Genomic DNA, 27,793 nt, shown 5'->3' on the forward strand with positions numbered 1-27,793 from the left:
AGGTGTTGACTTCTAGAGCATTTACAGCAGAGGAGACCAGCTCATAAAGGAGACAAGCCTGCCATGTGACAATGGACAACAGCAGTAAAATAAATAGAAAACAAAATATGTAAATTATTTTCACAAATGTGATCAAAATTTAATATATTCTAAATTAGGAATTTAAATATGAGGATATCATTAAATGTCAATAGATAGCCCCTCACTCCCTGTACACCCATAAATCCTCTGTGAGAGGAAATAGTAACCTAATATAATTGAAATTGTTCAACAGCAACTAAAGAAAATGTATTTAAAATGGTTCTTTAATATTGTCTTACTGTTAAGTAATTAACCTAAAAAAATTAAGAATCTTATTCTTTCAGTGTTTATATATCCATAAAATACCAACAAATTTATTTTTTTAATTACTTTTATGACTTTAAGGAAGTCATCCAAATTAAGAAAATAACCAACATTATTATATGCAAGAAAATGTTTATTACAATTTTCTAATTGGAAAAATCCTGGCAGCAAACAAAATGTCTAAGTAAATTATGATATCTTAACTTAAATCATTAAAAGAACTATGAGCAGCAGGTAACAGCATGCAAGAATGCTCATGAATTAACCTCAGGTGAAAAAATGCTATGAAAATTATATTAAAATATTTATATATTTACTTGTAGATAAAGAATGAATGGTCATGTAATATGAGGGAAATAGTTTTGACTGTTGATTGTTTCTCTTTTCAAATTTCCTTTAATATATTTTGCTTGACAGATACAAAAAGAAAAAAAAAATCTGTTGTGCACAGAAGAGAGAAGGAAGCAGAAGTCAACTTGATGTTTTTCATAAAATGTTAAAGCATTTTTTAATAGAAGTTTAAAGCATATGTCTTAAAAGAAGGGCTCACAGCATCCATTTAGCACAGTTAACTAGTAATCTGATATTAACTGAGTAACACCCACCTAGAGAAAGATAAACTCATTTTAGTTTATGAAACAATAAGTTCCATCATGCCCTACCTCTAGGCTATTCTAGTGCCATTTCTTTGTAGTCTAGAGTCAGCCAAATGGAATGGTTCAGGCACAGGCTCTGGAGAAAGTCTGGGTTTGGATCTTAGTTCTACCACTTATTTACTGGTTGTGAGTTATTTAGCCTTTGGTTTCTAGATCCATAAAATGGAGTAAAGTAGTATATCTCACAGAATTATCAGAATTTACTGAACTGATATTTTTAAAACATAGCGTTGTTTGGTATATAGGAAGCACTTAGTAAAATGTTAGCCATTGTTACTGTGTTCCTTATTTCCTTAGTACAAAGTTTGAAAAGTGATTCAAATATCCATATAGCTCAGGACAGTGCTATACTAAAAAGAGGGAGATAGAAAAAACTCCATTTTTCTAGTTCTAAAGAAAAGTATACTTTTTATCACCCAGATTATCTAGCCTATTAATCTATTATTTGAGACTCCCTGAAAGTTTTTAATAGGAATAAGATGTTTCTATAAAATAGGACACCATTTAAAAATTTACAGTACAAAATGGTGAACTCAAGACAACTCCTTGAAGTAGATTTACTAAAGACAATTTTTGAATATGAAAAAAGAATATTTCTTTTTGCTCTTAAAGAATCAAAAATCTAGTTTTATTTCCATGAGATAAAAATAGCCATAAAAACTTTCAATACCCATCTAGGGAGCCTGAACCTTCCCTGCTCTGTTAGAGACTGTACCAATCACTCATTATGAGCCCTTGGGAAATGTCAATGACAAAATCCAAGATAAAACTTGCAGAGAGGTTGGCTTATATTTTCTGAAATAAGAATTCTAGGAAATTGAAACTGTAATCAGAAATCTTCCAGCAAACAAAAGCCCAGGACCAGACGGCTTCACAGCTGAATTCTACCAAAAATTTAGAGAAGAGCTAACACCTATCCTACTCAAACTCTTCCAGAAAATTGCAGAGGAAGGTAAACTTCTGAACTCATTCTATGAGGCCACCATCACACTAATACCAAAACCTGACAAAAATGCCACAAAAAAAGAAAACTACAGGCCAATATCACTGATGAACATAGATGCAAAAATCCTTAACAAAATCCTAGCAAACAGAATCCAACAACATATTAAAAAGATCATACAACATGACCAAGTGGGCTTTATCCCAGGGATGCAAGGATTCTTCAATATCTGCAAATCAATCAATGTAATACACCACATAAACAAATCAAAAAATAAAAACCATATGATTATTTCAATAGATGCAGAGAAAGCCTTTGACAAAATTCAACATCCATTTATGATAAAAACCCTTCAAAAAGCAGGAATAGAAGGAACATACCTCAACATAATAAAAGCTATATATGACAAACCCACAGCAAACATTATCCTAAATGGTGAAAAACTGAAAGCATTTCCCCTAAAGTCAGGAACAAGACAAGGGTGCCCACTCTCACCGCTACTATTCAACATAGTTTTGGAAGTTTTGGCCACGGCAATCAGAGCAGAAAAAGAAATAAAAGGAATCCAGATTGGAAGAGAAGAAGTAAAACTCTCACTGTTTGCAGATGACATGATCCTCTACATAGAAAATGCTAAAGACTCCATCAGAAAATTACTAGAGCTAATCAATGAATATAATAAAGTTGCAGGATATAAAATTAACACCCAGAAAACCCTTGCATTCCTATACACTAACAATGAGAAAACAGAAAGAGAAATTAAGGAAACAATTCCATTCACCATCACAACGAAAAGAATAAAATACTTAGGAATATATCTACCTAAAGAAACAAAAGACCTATATATAGAAAACTATAAAACACTGGTGAAAGAAATCAAAGAGGACACAAATAGATGGAGAAATATACCGTGTTCATGGATTGGAGGAATCAATATAGTGAAAATAAGTATACTCCCCAAAGCAATCTATAGAGTCAATGCAATCCCTATCAAGCTACCAATGGTATTCTTCAGAGAACTAGAACAAATAATTTCACAATTTGTATGGAAATACAAAAAACCTCAAATAGCCAAAGCAATCTTGAGAAAGAAGAATGGAACTGGAGGAATCAACATGCCTGACTTCAGGCTCTACTACAAAGCCACAGTCATCAAGACAGTATGGTACTGGCACAAGGACAGAAATATAGATCAATGGAACAAAATAGAAAGCCCAGAGATAAATCCATGCACCTATGGACACCTTATCTTTGACAAAGGAGGCAAGAATATGCAATGGAGAAAAGACAATCTCTTTAACAAATGGTGCTGGGAAAATTGGTCAACCACTTGTAAAAGAATAAATCTAGAACACTTTCTAACATCATACACAAAAATAAACTCAAAATGGATTAAAGAGCTAAATGTAAGACCAGAAACTATAACACTCCTAGAGGAAAACATAGGCAAAACACTCTCCGACATAAACCACAGCAGGATCCTCTATGACCCACCTCCCAGAATATTGGAAATAAAAGCAAAAATAAACAAATGGGACCTAATTAAAATTAAAAGCTTTTGCACAACAAAGGAAGCTATAAGCAAGGTGAAAACACAGCCTTCAGAATGGGAGAAAATAATAGGAAACAAAGCAATGGACAATTAATCTCAAAAATACACAAGCAACTCCTGCAGCTCAATTCCAGAAAAATAAACAACCCAATCAAAAACTGGGCCAAAGAACTAAACAGACATTTCTCCAAAGAAGACATACAGATGGCTAACAGACACATGAAAAGATGCTCAACATCACTCATTATCAAAGAAATGCAAATCAAAACCACAATGTGGTACCATTTCATGCCCGTCAGAATGGCTGCTATCCAAAAGACTACAAGCAATAAATGCTGGAGAGGGTGTGGAGAAAAGGGAACCCTCTTACACTGTTGGTGGGAATGCATACTAGTACAGCCACTATGGAGAATGGTGTGGAGATTCCTCGAGAAACTGGAAATAGAACTGCCATATGACCCAGCAATCCCACTGCTGGGCATACACACTAAGGAAACCAGAATTGAAAGAGACATGTGTACCCCAATGTTCATCGCAGCACTGTTTATCATAGCCAGGACGTGGAAGCAGCCTAGATGCCCATCAGCAGATGAATGGATAAGGAAGCTGTGGTACATATACACAATGGAATATTACTCAGCCATTAAAAAGAATACATTTGAATCAGTTCTAACGAGGTGGATGAAACTGGAGCCTATTATACAAAGTGAAGTAAGCCCAAAAGAAAAACACCAGTACAGTATACTAACACATATATATGGTATTTAGTTAATCGGTAAAGATAACCCTGTATGTGAGACATTAAAAGAGACACAGATAAATAGAACAGTATTTTGGACTCTATGGGAGAGGGCGAGGGTGGGATGATATTGGAGAATGACATTGAAGCATATAAATTATCATATGTGAAACGAATCGCCAGTCCAGGTTTGACGCATGATACAGGGTACTCAGGGCTGGTGCACTGGGATGACCTGGAGGGATGGGATGGGAAGGGAGGTGGGAGGGGGGTTCTGGAAGGGGAGCACAGGTACACCCATGGTGGATTCATGTCCATGTATGGCAAAACAAATACAATATTGTACAGTTAAAAAATAGATAAATAAACTAATTAAAAAAAAAGAATTCTATGTGTTATAACCTCTGTGTTTTCCATGATTTAGCTGAGATGGATTGGCACGGATATCCTTATTTTCGAATCAAGTGAGAATTTTGTTTTGAACTACAAAGTTACTCATTAAATCAGGAGGACAGTTTGCCTTAATCAGATGAGGCTCCAGTAAAATTATGAGTCTGACAGCAAACACGTATTGGCAGCTTGGAGTATGCAAGATAGCATGGTAGGATACAAAATAATTGGGGAGAAAACGCATTTGAATATTAGAGGTGCTTGATGACAATTTCAAGGCATTGACAAGAGAAATGCTGAAGGTAGGACATGGCAAGTCAAGGGGATGTAAGAGTAGGGCAAGAGTGAAAAGTGGAAGGTTTCTCAAAGGAAAAAAATTAGAGCCATGTGTTAAAGAAAGGGTCAGAGCTGGGTGGGCAGAGAAGAAAATGGAGAAGTAGCAACAGCTTAGCTACAAGAGGCATATATAGAAGATCTTAAACATTCTCTAGTGGTATGTGTTGAAAAATTATTACTAAAATGTTAACTGTGATTTTTTTCAGATAGTGGAACTTTCACTGTCTGTACATTTTACTTTCTCATATTTTTGAAAAATATTCATCATCCTGCATATCATTTTTATAAAAGGGGAGAACAATAAGGCTACATACATTTAGAGCAGAAAATACTTTTTGCTGATATCTCAGTAGATAAATGGAAGCTGTATAAATAAACACACTGCTTAAGAATATAGGACATGGAGTATTGTACTAAAATTCCCAGCTCTGTTTGCTCAATCTATTTCACACTTAAACTTTTTACACCACTTTTCATTATGAAATATTACAAGCATATCTGAAAGTTTTTTGAAGTGAATACCAAAATGCATCCCCCCTCCTCAGAGTCTACATTTGTTAGCATTTTTCCACTCTTGTTTTTGCTTTTTATCTAATTACTTATCCATTCATCTTTTTTTTTTGATGCATTTCAAAATGAGTTGCAGACATCAATACCCTGTTTGATACTAAATTTTAACCACTCACCAGTTTCCTCTGTACACACACACATTAGTCCAGAACCTTTCAACTGGTTGTTGTGCACTGAAATCTGATCGCACTTCCCTTATCTAGATACTGCTTCCAATCCAAACACATCCCGTATCAGCTGCCTACCAAGACGACCATTTACCAAACTTTACCCTGATTCTATATACCCAGAACTATGGAATTTATTCAACTCATAGAATATTAAAGCCAGAAAGGAAACTATCTGATCTGGGGTCACCAACTCCAATGTTTCCAGGAATTAAGCAGGTAGCATAAAAAGTGGGTGTCTCCTGTAAAATAATCCAGTGGATTTGGTAAGGGAGACTCATTGTGGGGAAGCAACAAGGAGAAACAGAACAACCCAGGGAGCTTGAGAAAACAGAATTGACCCTGGGGCAAGACTCCCAGCCTCAGCCTATGGTTCTAATGGTCCAGCATTTTAACCACAGCTCTTTTTGTCTCCTCTGTGGGTCTAGCACACTTAAAGAAACATATTTGTTAGAATAACTGAAAGAGTACACTGTTAAGTAGAACATTCCTTTAATTAAAAGTACTTATGGATGCAGAATTTATAGCCTACAGTTAAATACAGATCTTAACGGTGCAAACAGTAGCACACATATTACAAATGTAAAGATGTGATATATTTCTAGTTTTACCACATTGCTTCCCAAGAAGGGAATATTCTTTCATCTCTGGTGGATTAACTACCTGTCCATGTGTCTGTAATGAACCCGAAGAAGAGAACAACCAGTTTTCTCACTGATCAAAGGGTAAATGTAGCGTCATTTTTCAGGAATGTGCCTGCAGATTTCTTTTTTTCTTTCATTTTTGTCTGTGTGGCTTGCAAATTAAATAGAAGGAGTTACTGTGTGGAAGGGGAAAAAAATGGGGATGTAGGAGGGTCAGGATATATAGATATTATGCCTGCTTTTTCATGCTCATTAGCCACCTAGATGTGGTTATTTGGCCTGCTTTCTGAAACTTCCTCTCTCCTCGCCTTGCTTATCAAATTCAATCAATGTTTGCTCAGGTTAGCTAACTTTTACATCTATGGAGAACTGAAACCATCTACTTTTCATTTGTGCAGTAGCTACAGGCGGACTTTGCTTAGAAATCTGAAGTTACAACAAATCCACCTTCACAGTCTTTCCTTTGTATGCTTGATAATTAAGGACAGATAGTTTGGAAATTCACCCCTCCCCCAACCTGATCCCCTAGGGAACTAATTTATTAAACAGTGTGTATCTCAGCCTTACTGTGTTGGGGTAGCTAGTTCTGCTATTTAAAAAAAAAAAAAAGAATCCACCCAGGCCTGAAATGCTGTCTCATGCAGTTGTGAGTACATGTGATAAAATTAGGTTCTTTCGGGTGAATGTTCTTTTGTGATAAAGTCAACTCAACTACTTTCAAAGTTATAATGAATAAAATTGCCAGTAGTTCTTTTGGAGTATGTCTGTTCACTGACAAACCAAAATGTATTAATGTAAGTTAAGCCTCCTAAACCTCCTATTAAAGAGTTTTTACTAGATTTCACATGAATTCTTTCAACTAAATGTCTGTCATAGATCAAATTCAGCAGATGTTTATTTCAACTTCTTTTGATCTCTGCCAGTACTTACATAAGGATTCAATTTGTTGTTGGCTTATCAGCTCTTATAGTTAAAATCTGACTAGAAACTAGTGATTCTGAGCTCTGGTTTTACAGTTCCACTAGCTGGTTTTAAAAGATATATAGTAAAATTCTGAAAAATTTGAATAAAATTAGTTTTTACTGAATTAATAAAGAGCATATAGCATTTTGGGGGGGAAATTAGTCATATAAAGTAAAAGGTCTCAACATGAAAAAAAAGAGAAAAAAATTTAAATGCTTTTAAAATTCCCATTCTCAAAACACTTCTTTTGACTGCATTTTGTTTTGCAAGTTCTTTGCACATTTTACTTATGAGACAGATAATCATTTTAGAAAAATTTTGTATAGCTTTTGTTATGTAACAGGTATTACTCTGAAGACATTCATATGTAAAACTACATAAACCTTGTAACAATCTTAATAAGTAATAGGTATAGTTATTCATCTCTTTTTACACACAGAGAAACTGAGGCACAGAGAGGGTAAATTGATCAAAATCATATGGCTGAAAATGGGCATCACTGAGATTCAAATCCAGGAAGTCCAACTCCAAACCAGACTCACTTTAAACTCTATTCACTAAAAATTTACCAATTTTCACTTAGGGTTCCTGTTACACTGGTTTAGACTTGGTGTACATGATCATCAAAATGGGTTAAGTAGTAAATAAATAACTAAAGCAAACTTTGGATGTTTGAATCATTTGGGGGAGCTTAAAAGAAAAAAGTCACATCCATGTATGGATGTGAGAGTTGGACTATAAAGAAAGCTGAGTGCCGAAGAATTGATGCTTTTGAACTGTGGTGCTGGAGAAGACTCTTGAGAGTGCCTTGGACTGCAAGGAGATCAGCCCAGTCCATCCTAAAGGAGATCAGTCCTGGGTGTTCATTGGAAGGACTGATGTTGAAGCTGAAACTCCAATACTTGGGCCACCTGATGCGAAGAGCTGACTCATTTGAAAAGACCCTGATGCTGGGAAAGATTGAGGGCAGGAGGAGAAGGGGTTGACAGAGGATGAGATGGTTGGAGGGCATCACTGACTCAATGGACATGGGTCTGGGTGGACTCTGGGAGTTGGTGATGGACAGGGAGGCCTGGCGTGCTGCGGTTCATGGGGTTGCAAAGAGTCAGACACGACTGAGCGACTGAACTGAACTGAAAAGAAAAAAGTACCTGAGCCCCAGACCAGACCAGCTGAATCAGTATCTCTGGGAGTGGGGCTCAGGCAACGGTGTATTTTAAAGTTAAACAGCCAGTTCCAATGTGCTGCCAGATTGAGAGCCACTAGTTCAAATTTCTAGCCAAGTCTTATTATACGGAATCTCAAACTTGAGCAGGCATCGGAATCACATGGAGGGTGTGTTTAATGTACAAGTAGCTGAGTCCAACTCCCAGAACATATTCAGTCAGTCTTGGGTGGAGCCCAAGAATTTCCAGCTCAATGAAGTTGTTGTTGCTGGTTTAATGACCACATTTTGAAAAATACTGTCTTAATAAGTTGGGACAGGGATAAGAGTGGTAATAGAGACCTAGAAGAAACTGGACTAATTCTCCAAGTATTTCATCAACACTGATGCTGACACATTTCCTCTAGTTTGTTGATTTACCCAATAACATTGATTGAGGATGAGAGAGAAAAGAAAAAGGAAAGATATGAAGCTAAAGGGAAGTGAGGGACATGAAATAGAGAAGAGGAATCCACATCTTCAGTAAACTAGAGTTTGTGACTCTCTTATTGGCCTAACCACATGTCAATGACAGAATATGAAATGAGAAAATTTAACAGTAGCAATCCTCAAAAAGAAATGCTCCTTTCTGTGTCAGAAGCAGAACAGAAACATAAAACTGAGTGAAAGCAAGACTGGAGGGGTGGTCAGCTGGGCTGTTGGTTTAGGGTACAGAAGTATTTATTAATTCAGCTCTTATAGGTAATCTGAGAATCTGAGCTATGGCTAATGTTTGAAACCAAGGATGGGGACAGATATGGTTTTTCCCATCCTCAGCTCATGAAAGATGACCAAATGATCAATGCTAAGAACTGCCTGAGAATAGACCAGCAGTTCTCAACTGGGGATGTGAATTTGGTAAGGGGAGCAAGAAGCACATTTTGTAATATCTGGAAATGCTTTGTGTTGTCACAATGAGGGGGACAGGGGCGCTACTAGAGCTAGTGGGCTGGGACCAGAGATTCTGCTAAACATCCTGCATTGTACAAAATTGTAAAAGTTGAGAAATGCTGGGCTAGACACAGTCCTAGAACCAGAATCTGGGCCAAGATGCCAGTTGACTTAGTAATTAATATACTAAATGTGCAAAATTATTGGAGGCCTGGATCAGCTATCGATATAGACCTGTTTCTGGGCTGGAGGAACCTCAGGAAGAAGTAGAAGTAAGAACAACATTGGAGACAGCAAATAGAAAGCAAAAACTAAGCAATCTACCAACAAAACCATCTCAAATGGGTTAACACACAGTTCCAAAATACAGAAAGAAGACTTAACAAAAAATAAAAACCCAACAAAATCAACAGTTGAAAGATGAATTTGCCTCAATTTAAGCTAAAATAATAGGACAGTCTGAAAGTGACCTTAAGAATTTAGGATACATCAAGTAAAAAAATAAATGAACAATATCTGTAGGAGAATATGAGAATATTTGAAACAAAAATGGGCAGACATTAGGCAAGAACAGATGATTACCAAAAAGAACCAATTAAAAAAATTAGAAATAAAAACTTAACCATTGAAACATAAATTCAATACATGGGATGAACTATGGATTGGACACAGGTAAGGTGAAAAATATCTTGGTCTGTCTGGGACTGAGAAATTTCTGGGACATGAGACTTCAGTGCTAAGACTGGGAAAGTGCTGGGCAAACTGAGACTCTTGGTCACCCTAGCCATAGACGAAGCGAATGGGAATATGAAGTTGATAAACTGATTCAGGATTCATCACAGAGGCATAGAGATAAAAAAAATGTGGAAGAGCAGTTAAAATCACATGGGATAGATTGAATCTATCCAGTGTTCTCTAGAGTAACAGGGATGCTAGAGAAAAAAAACTAGGAAAGGGGAAATGATAGAGTAATAGTTTTTGAAGAAATAATAGCTGAGAATCTTATAGAGTTAAAGAAAATCATTAGGCTTTACATCAGGGGTTGGCAACTATAGCCCATGGACCAAAGCCAGCCTGCCACCAATGTTTGTGAATAAAGTTTTATTGGAATGCAGCCACAGCCATTTATTTATGCATTGTCTACAGCTGGTTTCATGCTACAATGATAGAGCTGAATAGTTGCAACAGAGACCACAAAACCTAAAAAGCCTAAAATATTTACTATTGGCTCTTCACAGAAATATTGTAGATCCCTGCTTTAACTTGCAACTCTGAGTATCAAGCAGGATAAATAAAAATCAATTCACATGTCTATGAAGCTCAGTAAAGCTGTGAAACATAAAGACAAAGAAACATCTTGAAAGGAATGACAGAATTTCACCTACAGGGTAAGACAATTAGGCTTATATAGCACTCTATTCAGCAACACTAGAAGTCAGTGAAGTAAGTCTGTAAAGTGCTGAGGAAAAGTAACTATCAATTTAGAATATTTATATATCGCTAAGCTATCCCCGCTTCCCTGGTGGCTCAGAGGTTAAAGAGTCTGCCTGCAATGTGGGAGACCCTGGTTCTATCCCTGGGTCAGGAAGATCCCCTGGAGAAGGAAATGGCAACCCACTCCAGTATTCTTGCCTGGAGAATCCCATGGAGGGAGGAGCCTGGTAGGCTACAGTCCACGGGGTCGCAAAGAGTCAGACACGACTGAGCTACTTCACTTCACTTAAGCTATCATTTAAGATTGAAATTAAAATGAAACAGTTTTCAGTCATACAAAATTCAATATACATTGTAGCCTAAACCAAATTCCTTATGACTATACAGTGGAAGTGAGAAATGGATTTAAGGGACTAGATCTGATAGACAGAGTGCCTGATAAACTATGGGCAGAGGTTCGTGACATTGTACAGGAGACAGGAATCAAGACCATCTCCAAGAAAAAGAAATGCAAAAAGCAAAATGGCTGTCTGAGGAGGCCTTACAAATAGCTGTGAAAAGAAGGGAAGTGAAAAGCAAATGAGAAAAGGAAAGATATACCCATTTGAATGCAGAGTTCCAAAGAATAGCAAGGAGAGATAAGACAGCCTTCCTCAGTGATCAATGCAAAGAAATAGAGGAAAACAATAGAACGGGAAAGACTAGAGATCTCTTCAAGAAAATTAGAGATACCAAGGGAACATTTCATGCAAAGATGGGCTCAATAAAGGACAGAAATGGTAGGGACCTAACAGAAGCAGAAGATATTAAGAAGAGGTGGCAAGAATGCACAGAAGAACTGTACCAAAAAGACCTTCACAACCCAGATAATCATGATGGTGTGATCACTCACCTAGAGTCAGACATCTTGGAATGTGAAGTCAAGTAGGCTTTAGGAAACATCACTATGAACAAAGCTGGTGGAGGTGATGGAATTCCAGTTGAGCAATTTCAAATCCTGAAAGATGATGCTGTGAAAGTACTGCACTCAATATGTCAGCAAATTTGGAAAACTCAACAGTGGCCACAGGAGTGGAAAAGGTCAGTTTTTTGTTCCAATCCCAAAGAAAGGCAATGCCAAAGAATGCTCAAACTACTGCACAATTGCACTCATCTCACACGCTAATAAAGTAATGCTTAAAATTCTCCAAGCCAGGCTTCAGCAATATGTGAACCATGAACTTCCAGATGTTTAAGCTGGTTTTAGAGAAGGCAGAGAAACCAGAGATCAAATTGCCAACATCCACTGGATCATCGAAAAAGCAAGAGAGTTCCAGAAAAACATCTATTTCTGCTTTATTGACTATGCCAAAGCCTTTGACTGTGTGGATCACAATAAACTGTGGAAAATTCTGAAAGAGATGGGCATACCAGACTACCTTATCTGCCTCTTGAGAAACCTGTATGGAGGTCAGGAAGCAACAGTTAGAACTAGACATGGAACAACAGACTGGTTCCAAATAGGAAAAGGAGTCCGTCAAGGCTGTATATTGTCACCCTGCTTATTTAACTTATATGCAGAGTACATCATGAGAAACGCTGGGCTGGATGAAGCACAAGCTGGAATCAAGATTGCAGAGAAATATCAATAACCTCAGATATGCAAATGACACCACCCTTACCGCAGAAAGAAGAAGAACTAAAGAGCCTCTTGATGAAAGTGAAAGAGGAGAGTGAAAAAGTTGGCTTAAAGCTCAACATTCAGAAAACTAAGATCATGGCATCTGGTCCCATCACTTCATGGCAAATAGAAGGGAAACAGTGAGAGACTTTATTTTTGCGGCTCCAAAATCACTGCAGATGGTGACGGAAGCCATGAAATTAAAAGACGTTTACTCCTTGGAAGGAAAGTTATAACCAACCTAGAGAGCATATTAAAAAGCAGAGACATTACTTTGCCAACAAAGGTCCATCTAGTCAAGGCTATGGTTTTTCCAGTGGTCATGTATGGATGTGAGAGTTGGACTGTAAAGAAAGCTGAGCACCAAAGAATTGATGCTTTTGAACTGTGGTGTTGAAGAAGACTCTTGAGAGTCCCTTGGACTGCAAGGCAATCCAACCAGTCCATCCTAAAGGAGATCAGTCCTGGGTGTTCATTGGAAGGACTGATGCTAAAGCTGAAACTCCAATACTTGGGCCACCTGATGAGAAGAGCTGACTCATTAGAAAAGACCCTGATGCTGGGAAAGATTGAGGGCAGGAGGAAAAGGGGACAACGGAAGATGAGACGGTTGTGTGGCATCACCGATTCAATGGACATGGGTTTGGGTGGACTCTGGGATTTGGTGATGGACAGGGAGGTCTGGCGTGCTGCGGTTCATGGGGTCGCAAAAAGTCGGACATGACTGAGCGACTGAACTGAACTGAACTGATGTAATATTATTCTTCTTTCAAATAGGTACCCATCTCTGCTATTACCCTGAATGCATAACGATTATACATCCCTACATCTCTGTCCTTTTTAGCTGAGGCATGACTACACAATTTATTCTGGCTGATTAAATGTGAGTAAGAGTGGAGTACATTTCTTCCAAGCAAAAGTGTTAAGAACTAGGAATTGGATTGGAAGGCTATGTTCAGTGGGTAATTGCATTTCATTTAGATTCTTGTTGTGTCTGAGAGAATAATAACAGAAATACTAAATAGCAGTAGAAATTGTTAAACAATAAGTAAGAGCATGTGTACTTGGGTAAGAAGATATATGAATCCAGAGCCCAAGAGGAAGATGTAAGGAATAATGCTATATATGGAGTTTTATGACGTATACAGATCCAACAATATATCAGAGTTAAGAGCTTAGAAACAGAGTCACACATATATGGGAAGTGGACATATGACAAAGGAGGCAAGAGAAGGAAGTAGGTGAAAAAAGAGACTGAAATAAATAGTACTTGACAATCAGTTATCCACAGGTATAAAGACCTGATTATTAAAGACCTAAAGGTGAAAATAAAATCTTTAAAATATTTAGAGGAAAGGTTTAATATTTGAGAGTAGGGAATAACTGTTTAAAACTGACATCAAAGCAGAAAAGATAAACTTATTTTAAAATTTGACAGCATTAAGATTTAAAACTTGCATATAAAACAGTGACACTAAAAATAAAATAAAAAAGAAGCCATAGATTCAAAGCATAAAATTAACAATGCATATAACCGTTGTGAGCTTCCCTGGTGGCTTAAATGGTAAAGAATCTGCCTGCAATACAGGAGACCCAACACCTGGGTTGGGAAGATCTCCTGGAGAAGGAAATGTCAACCTACTCCAGTATTCTTGCCTTGGAAATTCCATGGACAGAGGAGCCTGGCAGGCTACAGTGAGTCAACGGGGTTGCAAAGAGTTGAACATGACTGGGTGACTAACACACTCCCTTCATAAATGACATAGAGTTAATGCCTAGAATATTTAAGGAATTACTATAAATCAACATAAAAAAGATGATCCATTAGAAATGAACAAAGCACATGAGGAGAATTTACAGAATAGGTTACCTGAATGGTCAATAAACTTACAAAAACATGTTCCATCTTAGTAGTAATCAGGAAAATTGAAACAAAAATGAATTATGCTATGCCAACAAGGATTTAGTTTCCAAAATATACAGCTCATACAAGTCAATATAAAAAAATGAACAGTTCAATCAAAAAACGAGCAGAAGGCCTAAACAGACATTTCTCCAAAGAAGAAATTCAGATGACCAACAATCACGTGAAAAGATGCTCAATATCAATAATTATTAAAGAAATGCAAATCAGAACTATAATGAGGAATCACCTCATCCTGATCAGAATGGCCATCATCAGCAAGTCTACAGGGGAGTTCTCTGCTGGTCCAGTGGTTGAGAATCCACTTTCTAATGCAGGAGACACAAGTTTGATCCCTGGTCAGGAATCTAAGATCTCACATACCACGGGGCAGCTAAGCCTGAGAGACACAACTAGAGAGGTATGTGCACCACAATTAGAGAAAGCCTGCACATAGCAACAAAGACAGAGCACAGCCAAGATAACTAAACAAAAAGAAAGAAAAAGGGTCTACAAATAAAGCATGCTGGAAAGGGCGTGGAGAAAAGGAACCCTCCTACACTGTTGGTGTTGCCACTATGAAAAACAGTATGGAGTTTTCTTTAAAAACTAAAAATAGAGTTACCATATCATCCAGCAGCCCCATTCCTGGGCAAATATCCAGAAAAGATAAAAACTCTAATTAAAAAAGCACGCATAAAAACCAATGTTCATAGTAGCACTATTTGCAACAGCCAAGACATGGAAACAGCATAAATGTCCATGGACAGATGAGTCGACAATGAAGATGTGATATATCTGTATCTATATTTATATTTAATAGGGTATTAGTAACAAAAAAGAATTAAACAATGCCATTTACAGCAACATGGATGGACCTAAAGATTGTCATACTAAGTGAAGTAAGTCAGAGAAAGAAAGACAATTATTATGTGATGTCACTTACATGTGAAATCTAAAAAAATAATGCAAATCAACTTATTTACAAAACTTCCTCACAGGCATAGAACGCAAATTTATGGTTACCATAAGGGGAAAGGAGGGGAAGGAATAAACTAGGAGTTTGAGATGAACAGATATACACCACTATGTATAAAATTGATAGACAATAAGGATTTACCACATAGCACAGGGAACTATACTCAATATCTTGAGATGACCTATAATGTAAAAAAATCTGAAAAAGAATAAATATAGATATATCACTGTGCTGCGCGCCTGAAACAACAGTATTGTAAATCAAGTACAGTTCAATTTAAAAATTTTTAAATGAATAAAGTTTTGCATATAATAATAAATTCTCAAAACTCTATCAGTAAATCTGGCAGTACCAAGTTTTAGGGCTGATGTAGAGAAATGGGAAATCTCATACAAGATGAGCAAGAGATAAATTGTTACAATGATTTCAGAGAAAAATTTGCTAAATTCAGTAAATTTAAAGGTGCCCAGATCCCTTATGCAAAAGAACATTTATTCTAGTACTGTTTGAAATGGAAAATAATGACAACAAATTCAACATCGGATAATAGATGACTAAATAAATAATATAATTACACAGAAATAATATAGGTGGAACTAGAGCTGCATGTGTCCAAATGCATATCTATTGAAAACATACCAATGTCAAGATAAAAGAATGCAAATGCAGAAATCATAAAAAAGCAAAGTGGGCAATCACTATTATATGGTATCTTATGGATACAGGCAGATTAAATAAAAATATAAAAATATGTTAGGGAAGATGAGGTGTCGCTCTCAGAGCCGCCGTTCCTCTACCTGTAGAGGGAGGGGCATGGAACTGGGGAGGGTAAAATGAGGGCTTCAACTTTGCCTTTTTTATTTTTTGAAAAGATGGCAAAACGGCAATAATATGACAAAATGGTACAATAATATGCATGAACTCTGGGTGTGAGTATGTGAATATTTGTCACGTTGTTTCCTAACATGCTACGGTATTTTAAGAAGAGAAAGGTACAGGAGGAAAGAAAGGGCAGATGAAATGCATCTCCAAGAATTAGGGAAGTGATATTGAAGTTACCAAACTTGGAGCTGGAGCCCCACCCATTTGCTTCAAGAGCAAGGCTGCTGGGCATTTAGTGTCTGAGCAAATGTGCTCTAAAGGGCCTCTCATTTCCTTCTCTGTGCATTGACCTGTGCATGAATGAGATCTCGTAGAATTTGAACTTTTCCATCTTGGCTCAAAACTCGTTTGTCATAACAGAGGAGTTTTGTTTTGTTTTTTTTTTTAACACATTGGTACAGATCTTGCAGCAAAAGGGAGGTAGTCTGTTTTGCAGAAGCAGAGGATATACAGATCAAGAGTAGAGAGTAGGCGTGCATGTGAAGGGAATGTGTGGAGGTGTGTGGACTTCTATTTGGAGACAGTGGCCTGTCGTTCAGGACTGCGACTGACCCCCTCCAGCTTATATGATGAGGACAAGAACTACTGCTTTCCCTCTCCATGAAAGAAGTGGGTTGGAACCCTAGTTCCCAGAAGGATTCTTGTAGCTCAGATTTCATACTCTAATTTGTCTGGGATACAAGATCTCAACTGAGCCTCCATTGTAGCCCCTCAAATTATTTGTGGGATCACAAACTAATTCCCCTCAGAAATCCTTCACAATTTAAACTCTCGGCTGTGTTTAAATCTGACAGTCACAGTTTTAAAGGATGAGGGAGAAAAAGTCAGTATTGACTTTTTGAAGTCAATTCGAAAAGCTCAATTAATGAAGCCCCCATCATGGTCAAGGATGTCTGGAACGGATGTGCATTGGTTCAGAAAAAGCCCTCCTCTCAAAATGTGAATCGAACAATGACACGGACTCCTTTGCTTGGGAGTCTCCAGTTGCTGCCAGAGGGGAAAAAATACAGTCAAATTCCCTGTCATGGCCCTGGAAACCAGCAGTATGTGACAGTTGCTTCTTTCTAGAAGCCACCTCTTTGCCCCTCTCCTCTCCTCCTGCCTCCTGTATTCTTGCAGATCCAAGCTCTCTCCTGCCTCTTGTCTTTTGTACCTGCCATTTCCTGTGCCTGAAACGGTCTTTACTGCCACATTCCCTGTGCCCAGCTTATTCTCAATCTTTGGTGCCATAATTCTCAACCTGCACCAGGCCCCACTTTATACATTAAGGTTTCGATTTAACCAGTCTAGGCTGGGGCCTTGAGAATAAGTATGATTTATAAGGTACTCACATGATTTCAACGTGCAGCCAGGGTTGAGAACCAGGGCTTTAGTTTAAACATCACTGCATCAAAGACCAGACTGGTATTTAAAGAGGATGTTTCCTTCTTATGTTCTGTCTCAGCTCCTGATTTACCTCCTTCAGAGCTCACTACCTGGTATTTTACTTACATGTTTACTCGAATTGGTGGCTCAGATGGTAAAGAATCTGCCTGCAATGCAGGAGACCTGGGTTTGATCCCTGGGTCGGGAAGATCCCCTGGAATGACTACTCACTCCAGTGTTCTTGCCTGGAGAATTCCATGGACAGGGGAGCCTGGCAGGCTACAGTCTATGGGGTCACAAAGAGTCAGACACAGCTGAGCGACTAACACTTTCACTTGACTTTACTTGAATTAGCTTTCCATCTTCCAGGGAACAGTGGTCCTCCAAGTGTGGTCCCTGGACTAGCAGCATCAGCATCACCTGAAAATATCACCTAGAAATGCAAATTTCCAGGCTCCATCTCTGACCCTTCAGGATATTCAGATGTGTGCTAAAGTTAGACCCACTGCATTCAGTGTGAGTGCCAAGAAGTCAGGCCCTCACCATCTTTTTTGCCCTGCATTCTTGTCTAGCAGAGCCCAGCAAGGAACAAGGGCTCAATAAACCTTCATTAAATAAAGGGTGATAACACATTTCTTCTGTAAGTAGCTCACATGAAAATTGCGAGCTGACTGAAAGGAGCAAAACAAACTAATAAAACCCTCAAACCAATTTTTTACTTCATTTCTTAAACCTTCTAAGTTTTATTGGTAAAAGATGTTTCCCCTCACTAACTGTGAACATACAAACATTTGTGCATGATTCACTATTTTCTCCTCACTCTTTTCCAGGAAATCTTCTACTTGAAATGTGCCTAAAAGTATTTGTCATGTGGACAGGTATCATTCTATTATTTCCATTTCGGGCTGTGAAGTGAGATAATTTCTCTAAAGTTTCAGATTAAGTTAATTTCCACAGGATCAGATATTTGAGAAGTAGAATCTTACTTTATTGTCCTTCTGCTTCTACAATGTAGAATCATATTATAAAGAACATCAAGGAACCCATAGCCAACCCCGTACCCTTACTAAGCAACTTGAGAAAGAGCTGGCAAGACTGAGTCAAGATCCCACTGCAAAGCCAGAACTCCCTGCCACCAGGTAGCTAAAATCCATCATTCATTGTAGCTTATGTCCTTGTCCTTACAAAATCCCATGTACTTTTCCACCTAATTCCCACAAGTTTCTACAGTTCCTCTACCAATGAATTATAGGAAGAGGGTGATAACAGGTGAATTTCTCAATAACCACTTGGGCCACCATGTGGTTCCACTTTCTAATACCCGCTTCCGGCACTCAACCTGGAAGAGGCAGGCTTAGTTACACCAGTAACACAGAACTTAGAGAAAGGCTGAGTATTTGATCATTGAATCCCTTTTTCTGAGCCCTGGGGTGGAGAGCCACAAAGCCAGTGACCCCTTCAGTCTCCCACCCCAATAGCTCTTTAAGAGATTTCTGTAAAGTGATCATTCTGAAAATAGGATAAATCGTAATGGTACTAGCAGAAGTTACAAGCAGTGCCTCCCAGATCTAACAGAGGTGGTCACCAGCCTCAGGAAAGGTCCTCCCAGAAAACAGTCCCAGACTTTTCTTGAACCACTATCTTCCTTGGTACCTAGTTTTTCTCAGATGCAGTATAATATAGAAAAGCATAGGCCCTGAGAGCAGACAGAATTGTGCTCAAATTCCAGTCCCAGTATTCAGTATTCAGCAGCTGTGTGGCTGTGAGTAAGAGAGTCACCCTTCCCAAGAGTCAGTTTTCTTAGCTAGAGAATAGGAACAATAGCAGTAACTATTTGCAAGGATGTGACTGGGATTTTATGGCAGAAAGCGAAGAACTAAAGAGCTTCTTGATGAAAGTGAAAGAGGAGAGTGAAAAATTTGGCTTAAAACTCAACATTCAGAAAACTAAGTTCATGGCATCTGGTCCCATCACCTCATGGCAAATAGATGGGGAAACAGTGGAAACAGTGATAGACTTTATTTTGCAGTTCTCCAAAGTCACTGCAGATGGTAACTGCAGCCATGAAATTATAAGATGCTTACTCCTTGGAAGAAAAGTTGTGACCAACCTAGACAGCATATTAAAAAGCAGAGACATTACTTTGCCAACAAAGGTCCATCTAGTCAAGGCTATGGTTTTTCCAGTGGTCATGTATGGATGTGAGAGTTGGACTGTAAAGAAAGCTGAGCACCAAAGAATTGATGCTTTTGAACTGTGGTGTTGGAGAAGACTCTTGAGAGACCCTTGGACAGCAAGGAGATCCAACCAGTCCATCCTATAGGAAATCAGTCCTGAATATTTATTGGAAGGACTGATGCTGAAGCTGAAACTCCAATACTTTGGCCACCTGATGCAAAGAACTGACTCATTGGACAAGACCCTGATGCTGGGAAAGATTGAGGGCAGGAGGAGAAGGGGACGACAGAGGATGAGATGGTTGGATGGCATCACCGACTCAATGGACATGAGTTTGAGTAAACTCCGGGAGATGGTGATGGACAGGGAGGCCTGGCATGCTGCAGTCCATTGGGTTGCAAAGAGTTGGACACTACTGAGTGACTGAACTGAACTGAACTGATAGGGATTTAATGAGATAGTGGATGCCAAAGCTTGGGCTTCCCTGGTGGCTCAGATGGTAAAGAATCTACCTGCAATGCAGGAGACTTGTATTTGATCCCTGGGTTGGGAAGATCCCTTGGAGAAGGGAATGGCAACCAACTCCAGTATTCTTGCCTGGAGAAATCCATGGGCAGGGGAGCCTGGTGGGCTATAGTCTACAGGGTCACAAAGAGTCAGACACGACTGAATGACTAAAGCTTTCACTGCTTTTTCACGCCAAGGCTCACAAATGTTAATGGCCATTATTATTATCTTCCTGTGTTCACTGGGAGTCTTTATACCTCCTTAGGAAATCATTTATTTGGGACTGGAAAGAAAGAAACCAACATTCATTCAGTGTCTGGCAGCTGCCTGCACTTTAATAGGTGTTTTATAATTACAATCTTATTTACTCATTATAACAACCCTTCAAGATACTGTCATCATCATCTTCATCATTGTTGGATAAGCATACAAACTCAGAGCTTAAGTGACTTATGAAAAAACCATGCAACTAGAAAGCAGAGAATAAGTAGGTAGAAATACAGCCTTTGACCGATCTATGATGTCTCCCAAGGAGAAAAAGTAGAAGAGTTCTTTCCTTCCTTTTATATGCTACCTGCCTTTCTGCAACTTGTTATTGAATGTCAGAGGCAATGTTGGGGAGAGAGAAACTAAAGGAAATCTACTTTCTTTTTAAGTATAACCTTGATAAGCTACAAAGATAGGCATCATATACCATTATTGCAACTGGGAAATTTGTGCACCATGCCACTGTATAGCTTTGTTGTTTTTGTTTAGTTGCTAAGTTGTGTCCAATTCTTTTGCAACTCCATGGACTGTAGCCCATCAGGCTTCTCTGTCCATGGGATTTCCCAGGCAAGAATACTGGAGTGGATTGCCATTTTCTTCTGCAGGGGATCTTCCTGACCCAGGGATTGAACCTGCATCTCCAGCATTGGCAGGCAGATTCCTTACCACTGAGTCACTAGGGAAGCCCTCACTATATAGTAGGTAAAATTAAATATGTTGTTTTAAGAGGGTAACTTGGTTAAAAGTCTAAATATATCTGTTTTTTTTAATCTACCTATTCTTTTAGCATTTCTTGCAATGAAAAATAATTAGGCAACAAATGTAAATGAATGTTTATGATAGTCTTATCTGTATTACCATAAAGAAAGAAAAATAAAACAAGAAACAATCTCAATGTCCAACTATATGGAACCAATTAAAATAAATTATGGAATACAATGCAGTCATTAAAAATGATTCATTATTAAAAATGCTTTCATAACTCAGATATTATTCAAGATATTTTAAATTAAAAAACAGATAAGGGAATGATTTATAAAGTATGATAGTACTTATAGAAAATTATATTTATAAGGTACATTTTAAACGACAAAATTCTAGAAGGATCTATACTAATTCAGCAATGATTGCCCCAGGTGATAGAACTATAGAAAATATGTATTGTGTCATTTCTGCATATCTATATTTCTAAGAAATTTTCTTTAATAATGTGTTACTTTTACAATAAGATTGTGCTCTCTTAGGAAAACATTATGTAAGGCATCAAACGCACTATCCAGTTAAACCTTTCTTTTTTTCTTCTATTACCATCTTGTGTTCCCTAAGAAAATTCAAATAACCCTGTAAACCACAATGCCCTCACTTATTCTTGAAGAGAATATGGCAATTAAGGTCAAGATCTTTTCTAAGAATCCTAGATCTGAAGGCTGAGTTTGGAAACATTAGTGAAAGTGATAGTCGCTCAGTCGTATCCGACTCTTTGCTACCCCATGGACTGAAGCCCGTCAGATTCCTCTGTCCATAGCATTTCCCAGGCAAGAACACTGGAGTGGGTAGCCATTCTCTTCTCCAGAGGATCTTCCCTCCCCAGGGATCAAACCCAGGTCTCTTGCATTGCAGGCGGATTCTTTACCATCTGAGCCACCTCTGTACTTTTCCCATTTTGGCTCACAAGATTTCAGACTATAAACTCATGCTATGAATTCTTTACCCTGTCCATTCCGGTGCCTGCAGAGTGCACTCTCTACCCCCACCAAATACTTGTAGGGATCATCGCCTCAGTCCCCTTTTTCCCACTGGGAGGTGGCAAAGGCAGTCATCTTTTCCATAAGGAGAGATTTCTCAGTCACAAACTCGTGTTCGACTCTGTGATCCCATGGACTGTAGCCCAGCAGGCTCCTCTGTCCATGGAATTCTCTAGGCAAGAATACTGGAGTGGGTTGCCATTTCCTTCTCCATAAGGAGAGAAGGGGTAACCAATTTCTAGTCTTGTAGGAGCTGGAGAGTTGGGGAAAGTTGTGTGGAATTAAACAGTTATCTCTCTTCTGGACTTTGGGAGCCTTGGAACACCACATGCATGAGAACACAGTCAATTATACAGAGAAATAATAGGAAACTAGCAGAATATTAATGCTGTAGTTCAGGTTCATTATGGGTTAAGCTAGTTTTTATGGTACACTGGGAACCCAGTCACGATTTTAAGTGTGCTCCACATAAGGATTTTCTATTAACTTTGGAACACAACCTGTCCCTAAGATTTGGACTATTTGGATTTTGTTTGCTTCTCTTAATTAAAATAATAAAATTCATTTTTTTTCTCTTTCTTTTTTTAAATTTTAGTTTTTGTCCATGTTGTGGGGGGCATGTGGGCTCTTAGTTCCCAGATCCGGTACTGAACCTGCACTTAGAAGTACGTAGTCTTTACAACTGGACCACCAGGGAAATCCCCTAAACTGCATTTTTCTAAACAAAAGAACTCCTCTTATAAAACTTCACTATGTTGTCAAAACGACACTCATCTTCAGCAATATTGCCCAATGTATATCATTGGAGTTTTCTTCAGGTTTCCAAAGTGCTCATAAAAGGAAACTTAACTGCACTGTGGTTCTAAACCAACCATCTTAAGAAGCAAAGACAAAGAATGAAGCTTTTCTTTCTTTAAGGCATAACTCTTTCTCTGTTCGGAAGGCTAGAATCAGAAAAGGGAACTCCTGCAGCCACAGTCTCTCAACTGGTATAATAACGCCTTAGCAACTTGATTAACAAAGGGAACCGAGGATGAGATAAGCAAAAATTCCAGAGGCTTGGAGGACCTGCCCGTGAGGCACACCCGCCCCTCTCTGCTCTATATAGAAAAGATCAGATGTTTGCTAGGAGACCAAGGAGAGTCATAAAGTCTATTACTTACCATTTTTTTTATGAAAGAGTTGATGTATGTGGCACACAGCGACTCCGAAGATGCTGTAACTCGGACAGTGAATGTGCAAGTTAGCTATGCAGACAGTACTTCCTTTTTTGAACCCTGTGGTCTGTCCAGTTTTCACACATTGATATATAAGGTTTATTTGCATGTTATCTCAGCCCTCAGAACATTTGTGTAACTGGCCAGGTTTATCCAGTTACTATGCCTTACTGATACGAAAACAGCTACAGGTAGAGCTTTGAAGTCTTACAGACTGACACAGAAGTTTTTAAAAAAGTGTCTGAATAGTAAATTCTGTGTATGTTATTAACCCATTTTATATATAAAATGAGTTTGTAGAGGATTCATATTAACATGTTAACAGTGGTTGACTTCGGTGGAGATATTATTATACATAATCCTTGTTTTGTACTTTGCTGACTTTTTGATTTTTCAATTTTGAGTATATAATACTTGTTTAAAATAGAAGTATAATCTTAAAAAGAGCAAAATGATAATGATAATTTTAATCATCAGTTTCAATGCATTTAAATCTATCTCATCAATATTTAAATGCAGGACATGTTTTAAGCTCATCATAGGATGTTACTCATTTCATTAAAAATATAAAGTACATGACAGTCTAGGTTCATCCATTAATTTTTTGGTAATATTTGTTAGCAACTGACACCTTAATTTGGGGTTGCAAATTTCTAGATCTTGCATGTATTACCACATTAACCTAGTAGAGGGGCATCAATTTTTTTGTTTGATCCTGAGCTACTACTACTTACTACCATGACAATAAAAATTCTTTAGTAAATGAATGTTTCCTTTTATTTATTTCTTAAATGAAAAATGTTTTTCAAAATTGAGATGTGGTTAGAAATATGGATAGAACCATTGCCAGGACAAGACAAAAAAGCAGAGTAGGGGTCAGTTCCTAGGGGTAGAAAGGAATTTGAGATTGCCTTGAAACTGTAGGTATTTTTAAAATGGGGCTTGAGGATTCTCAGGAGCTAGGAGAGTAGTCAGAAGTTACACTGTCTCTGGCACATCATAAGTACTCAGTGAATGAATGGAGGAGTAAGATCAAGGCAAGGCAGGTATGAGAAAACTAGGCATTTTTTAGACAATAAGACATTGACAGAAGACCTTGAAATGGAGACATTCTTAAGCGTAACCAGAAAGCCTTTCATCCACTATCTGTTGGAACAGTACAAATTAGGGTCTAAAGCAGAAGCTTTTCACCTGGCAGCCCATTAAAATCACCTGGGAAGTTTTTAAAAATCCGAGATTTCAGGTTTAACCCCAGATCATTAAATAAAGATCTCTAGTTTTGAGCCCCAGTCATCAGCGTTTTTTAATACAGTTCCCCAGGTAGTTTCAAGGTACAGGCAAGCCTGGGCTCTAAAAGGAGGAGCAAGTGACATACTAGGGAGATGACAAACAGATTAGCAGGCAAGACTCACCGGTAGAAATAATCCTGATGTTCTGACACTGTTTACTACTAAGTTCATCAACATATTTTCACCATGCACTACATAATAATTACTTTTTCTTGATCATTCCATGACTTTCCTCTCTGGGCCAGTCAGTTGGACAAAAATCACATGATAAACAAAAACTGAGCAATTTCCGTTAGCAATGTAGCACAAGTCTCTGGTTAAATGAACACTGAGTTTCAATTTGTTCATTTGAGTTCCATTTCAGTTTGTGTTTACTTAATATTTCTAAATGTAGTATATTTAAGAGAAGTATTTTGGCTAAGAAGAAACAGGCTAAAGCTCCCATCCATAACTCATAATCCACCAGTAAGTTTTTAGTTTTTAGAGCGTAATCATTTTACTTCAAAAAACATGTATTTCAATTATCACTTATGTGAGTACATTTCCTGTGAAGTCAGTTAAGTATGCAAATCCTTGAGCAGGAAGATGAAACAGGAAATGCAAGAAAGCTGACAGACAATATAATGATACCATCTGAAGAAGATAAAGGTTTTTTTTTTTTTGTGGTATAGGCACTGAAATTATTCCTGCTAGCAGAAGGGTGAAGTACCTTAGAGAATGCAAATGTGGTTATAATTCTTCAAATCTCTTTTCATAAATTTGCATTCTGGAGAACTATTTACGTTCAGGCAATGGTAAAATTAGGCTATCTCCCTGGTACAAAGTGACAGCTAGATGGAGACTGTGAGGCTCAGAGACAAAGTCGGGAGTGGAGGGGCTGGCAAATCCAGCTTCATTTTTTATTAAAGTCAGTTTACAAGATGGAGGCAGGGACCACTAATAACAATATAAGTCACACTGCTTATGTTCCTTATTTAAAACACTGTCGTTGTTTTATCTGTCAACAAGGAGCATGGTTGAGGTTGTTAGCATAGAGGGTTAGAAATACGTAGAAACCCTTACATGATTGATTTCAGCTTTTTAACCTGAATGGCTAACATTTTAGAAAAGAAACAAATGATCATCTACTTTATGTGCTCAACATTCACAGGACTGGACAAGACCCCTGAGATAGGAGAACAAGAGGATGTTGAGTCTCACCTCTTCCAGGAAGCTTTCTCTGCTGCTGGCTTATTCCTCTCCCCCTTTTCCTGGACTCCTGCAGAGTGAACCTGGAAATGAAGCTCTGATATGTTTGCCTTTTATGGTGCTCCCATTGTATTGGCTGCATTAAATTTGGCTCCCTAACCAGATCTGAAATTCCTCCAGTGTGAATTAATTTTTGTACTTCCTTCTGTCACCCTAAGAGGATAGAGTAGCTTTTACTCTTTTTAAAGCTTTTTTGGCTTATGGGTTCCTTTCAGAATCTGATAAAAGCAGAATATAGTTTGCACACTAATTATGCATGTGCACAGCCTTCTTTGAAGCCCATCATTTGTGGGAAGCTGTAGGACAACTCTTGGCTAAATATCTTCAAATACTAGGAGATAGTCACTATATTGGTGCTTTTCGATGATGAAATGAAAGCACAGAAATGTTCAGTGATCCCTTAAGTTTCCAAATTAGGGAACTGGTCAGCTGAAACTTCATTATTTTGTAAACTTGTCTCCTTTTATCAACATGCATTTGAACTTTGCCAGGAAAGAACAACTCAAACTCACAAAATAGATTCATAGAAATTCGAGGAAATTCTAGTCTCCTTGTATGCGGAGATATGGAGCAGCCAAATGAAAAGTAACAGGAAAAAAGCAGGATAAGAACAGGCACGCTTTAAAAAATTGTGCAGGAGGAAATGGGTAGCTCCTTGATTTGGCTTATTTCTCTTTCACTTTTCATTTTGAAAACAAAATGCGTTTTTTTCACTCTTGTACTTTCTATTTTTGATGAAAGGAGGCCTTAACCCTTTCAGAATATCCATGCAGTGGGAAGAAATAACATGTTACACCAGTGAAAAATCAATTTCTCTTTCAGAGAAATCCTATATTTCAATAGGATCATTACCTGAAAACTGGGTTTGCCTCTTGGTGAGTGTCGAGCCAAAAGACACACCAAGCCAAAGCACAGGAGAAGGAAGGACTTTTTACTTGCAACATGTAAGGGGAACACTAGGGATCTTTCCCAGTATCAGCTGGAACAGCAACATTGGTGAAGTTTTAAGTTAAGGATATATGCATTTTCATGAAGCGGCTTGGACAGTTAACAGTCCAAGCTTTAGTTGGCTGAAGTCACGAGAGTCATCAAAGGTCAACATCATCATCTCTTGCTGTTGTTCAGTCGCTCAGTCATGTCCAACTCTTTGCAACCCCAAGGATTGCAGCATGCCGGGCTTCCCTGTCCTTCACAATCTCTTGGAGTTAGTTCAAACTCATGTCCATTGAATTGGTGATGCCATGCAACCATCTCATCTTCTGTCCCCCTCTCCTCCAGCCTTGACTCTTTCCCAGCATCAGTGTTTACTGATGAGTTGAGTCCACATCAGATGGCCAGAGTATTGGAGCTTCAGCATCAGTCCTTCCAATGAATATTCAGGGTTGATTTTCTTTGGGATTGACTGGTTTGATCTCCTTGCAGTCCAAGGGACTCTCAAGAATCCCTTAGGTGATCTGGTGGTTGAGGGCTTCAGGGTAATCTTTACCACTCTCAGTGAAAGACTCCCACTGAACTGCATTCTTTTGTTCCCTTAAGATAATTAATTACTGAGACCTGTTCAAGGACAAGCATTGTGGCCAGACTTAGAGCACAAAATGGTTAAGGCAGAAAATGGCTTCTCTTGTGTCAAGAAAGTCACACAGCATGCTAAGTCGCTTCAGTTATGTCCGACTCTGTGTGACCCCATGGACTGTAGCCCGCCAGGCTCCTCTGTCCATG

The 27,793-nt window shown here is 38.2% G+C and overlaps 1 protein-coding gene and 1 long non-coding RNA gene across 4 annotated transcripts in view; one reads left to right on the top strand and one right to left on the bottom strand.

The window, feature by feature from the left end:
• The window catches only part of FYB1 (FYN binding protein 1), a 172,610-nt gene extending 149,011 nt beyond the window's left edge, over positions 1–23,599 (bottom strand). For 2 of the 3 annotated variants that reach the window (XM_081524339.1, XM_081524337.1), the window contains exon 1: positions 23,484–23,599. In XM_081524339.1, coding sequence (XP_081380465.1) covers positions 23,484–23,486 — 3 coding nt within the window. In that variant the 5' untranslated portion in view covers positions 23,487–23,599. Of the gene's footprint in view, positions 1–11,726; positions 11,832–23,483 lie in introns of all 3 variants that reach the window. The other variant, XM_081524338.1, reaches the window with a different exon arrangement.
• Positions 1–26,185, top strand: part of LOC145519098 (uncharacterized) — a 28,959-nt gene extending 2,774 nt beyond the window's left edge. The window contains exon 2 of the long non-coding RNA XR_014063532.1: positions 25,977–26,185. This is a non-coding gene — a long non-coding RNA (uncharacterized LOC145519098). The remainder of the gene's footprint in view (positions 1–25,976) is intronic.
• The last annotated feature ends 1,608 nt before the right edge of the window (positions 26,186–27,793 follow it).

The sequence above is a fragment of the Giraffa tippelskirchi genome, chromosome 8 (assembly GCF_054371585.1).
Source record: "Giraffa tippelskirchi isolate mGirTip1 chromosome 8, T2T-mGirTip1v1.2.pri, whole genome shotgun sequence".
NCBI lineage: Eukaryota > Metazoa > Chordata > Mammalia > Artiodactyla > Giraffidae > Giraffa > Giraffa tippelskirchi.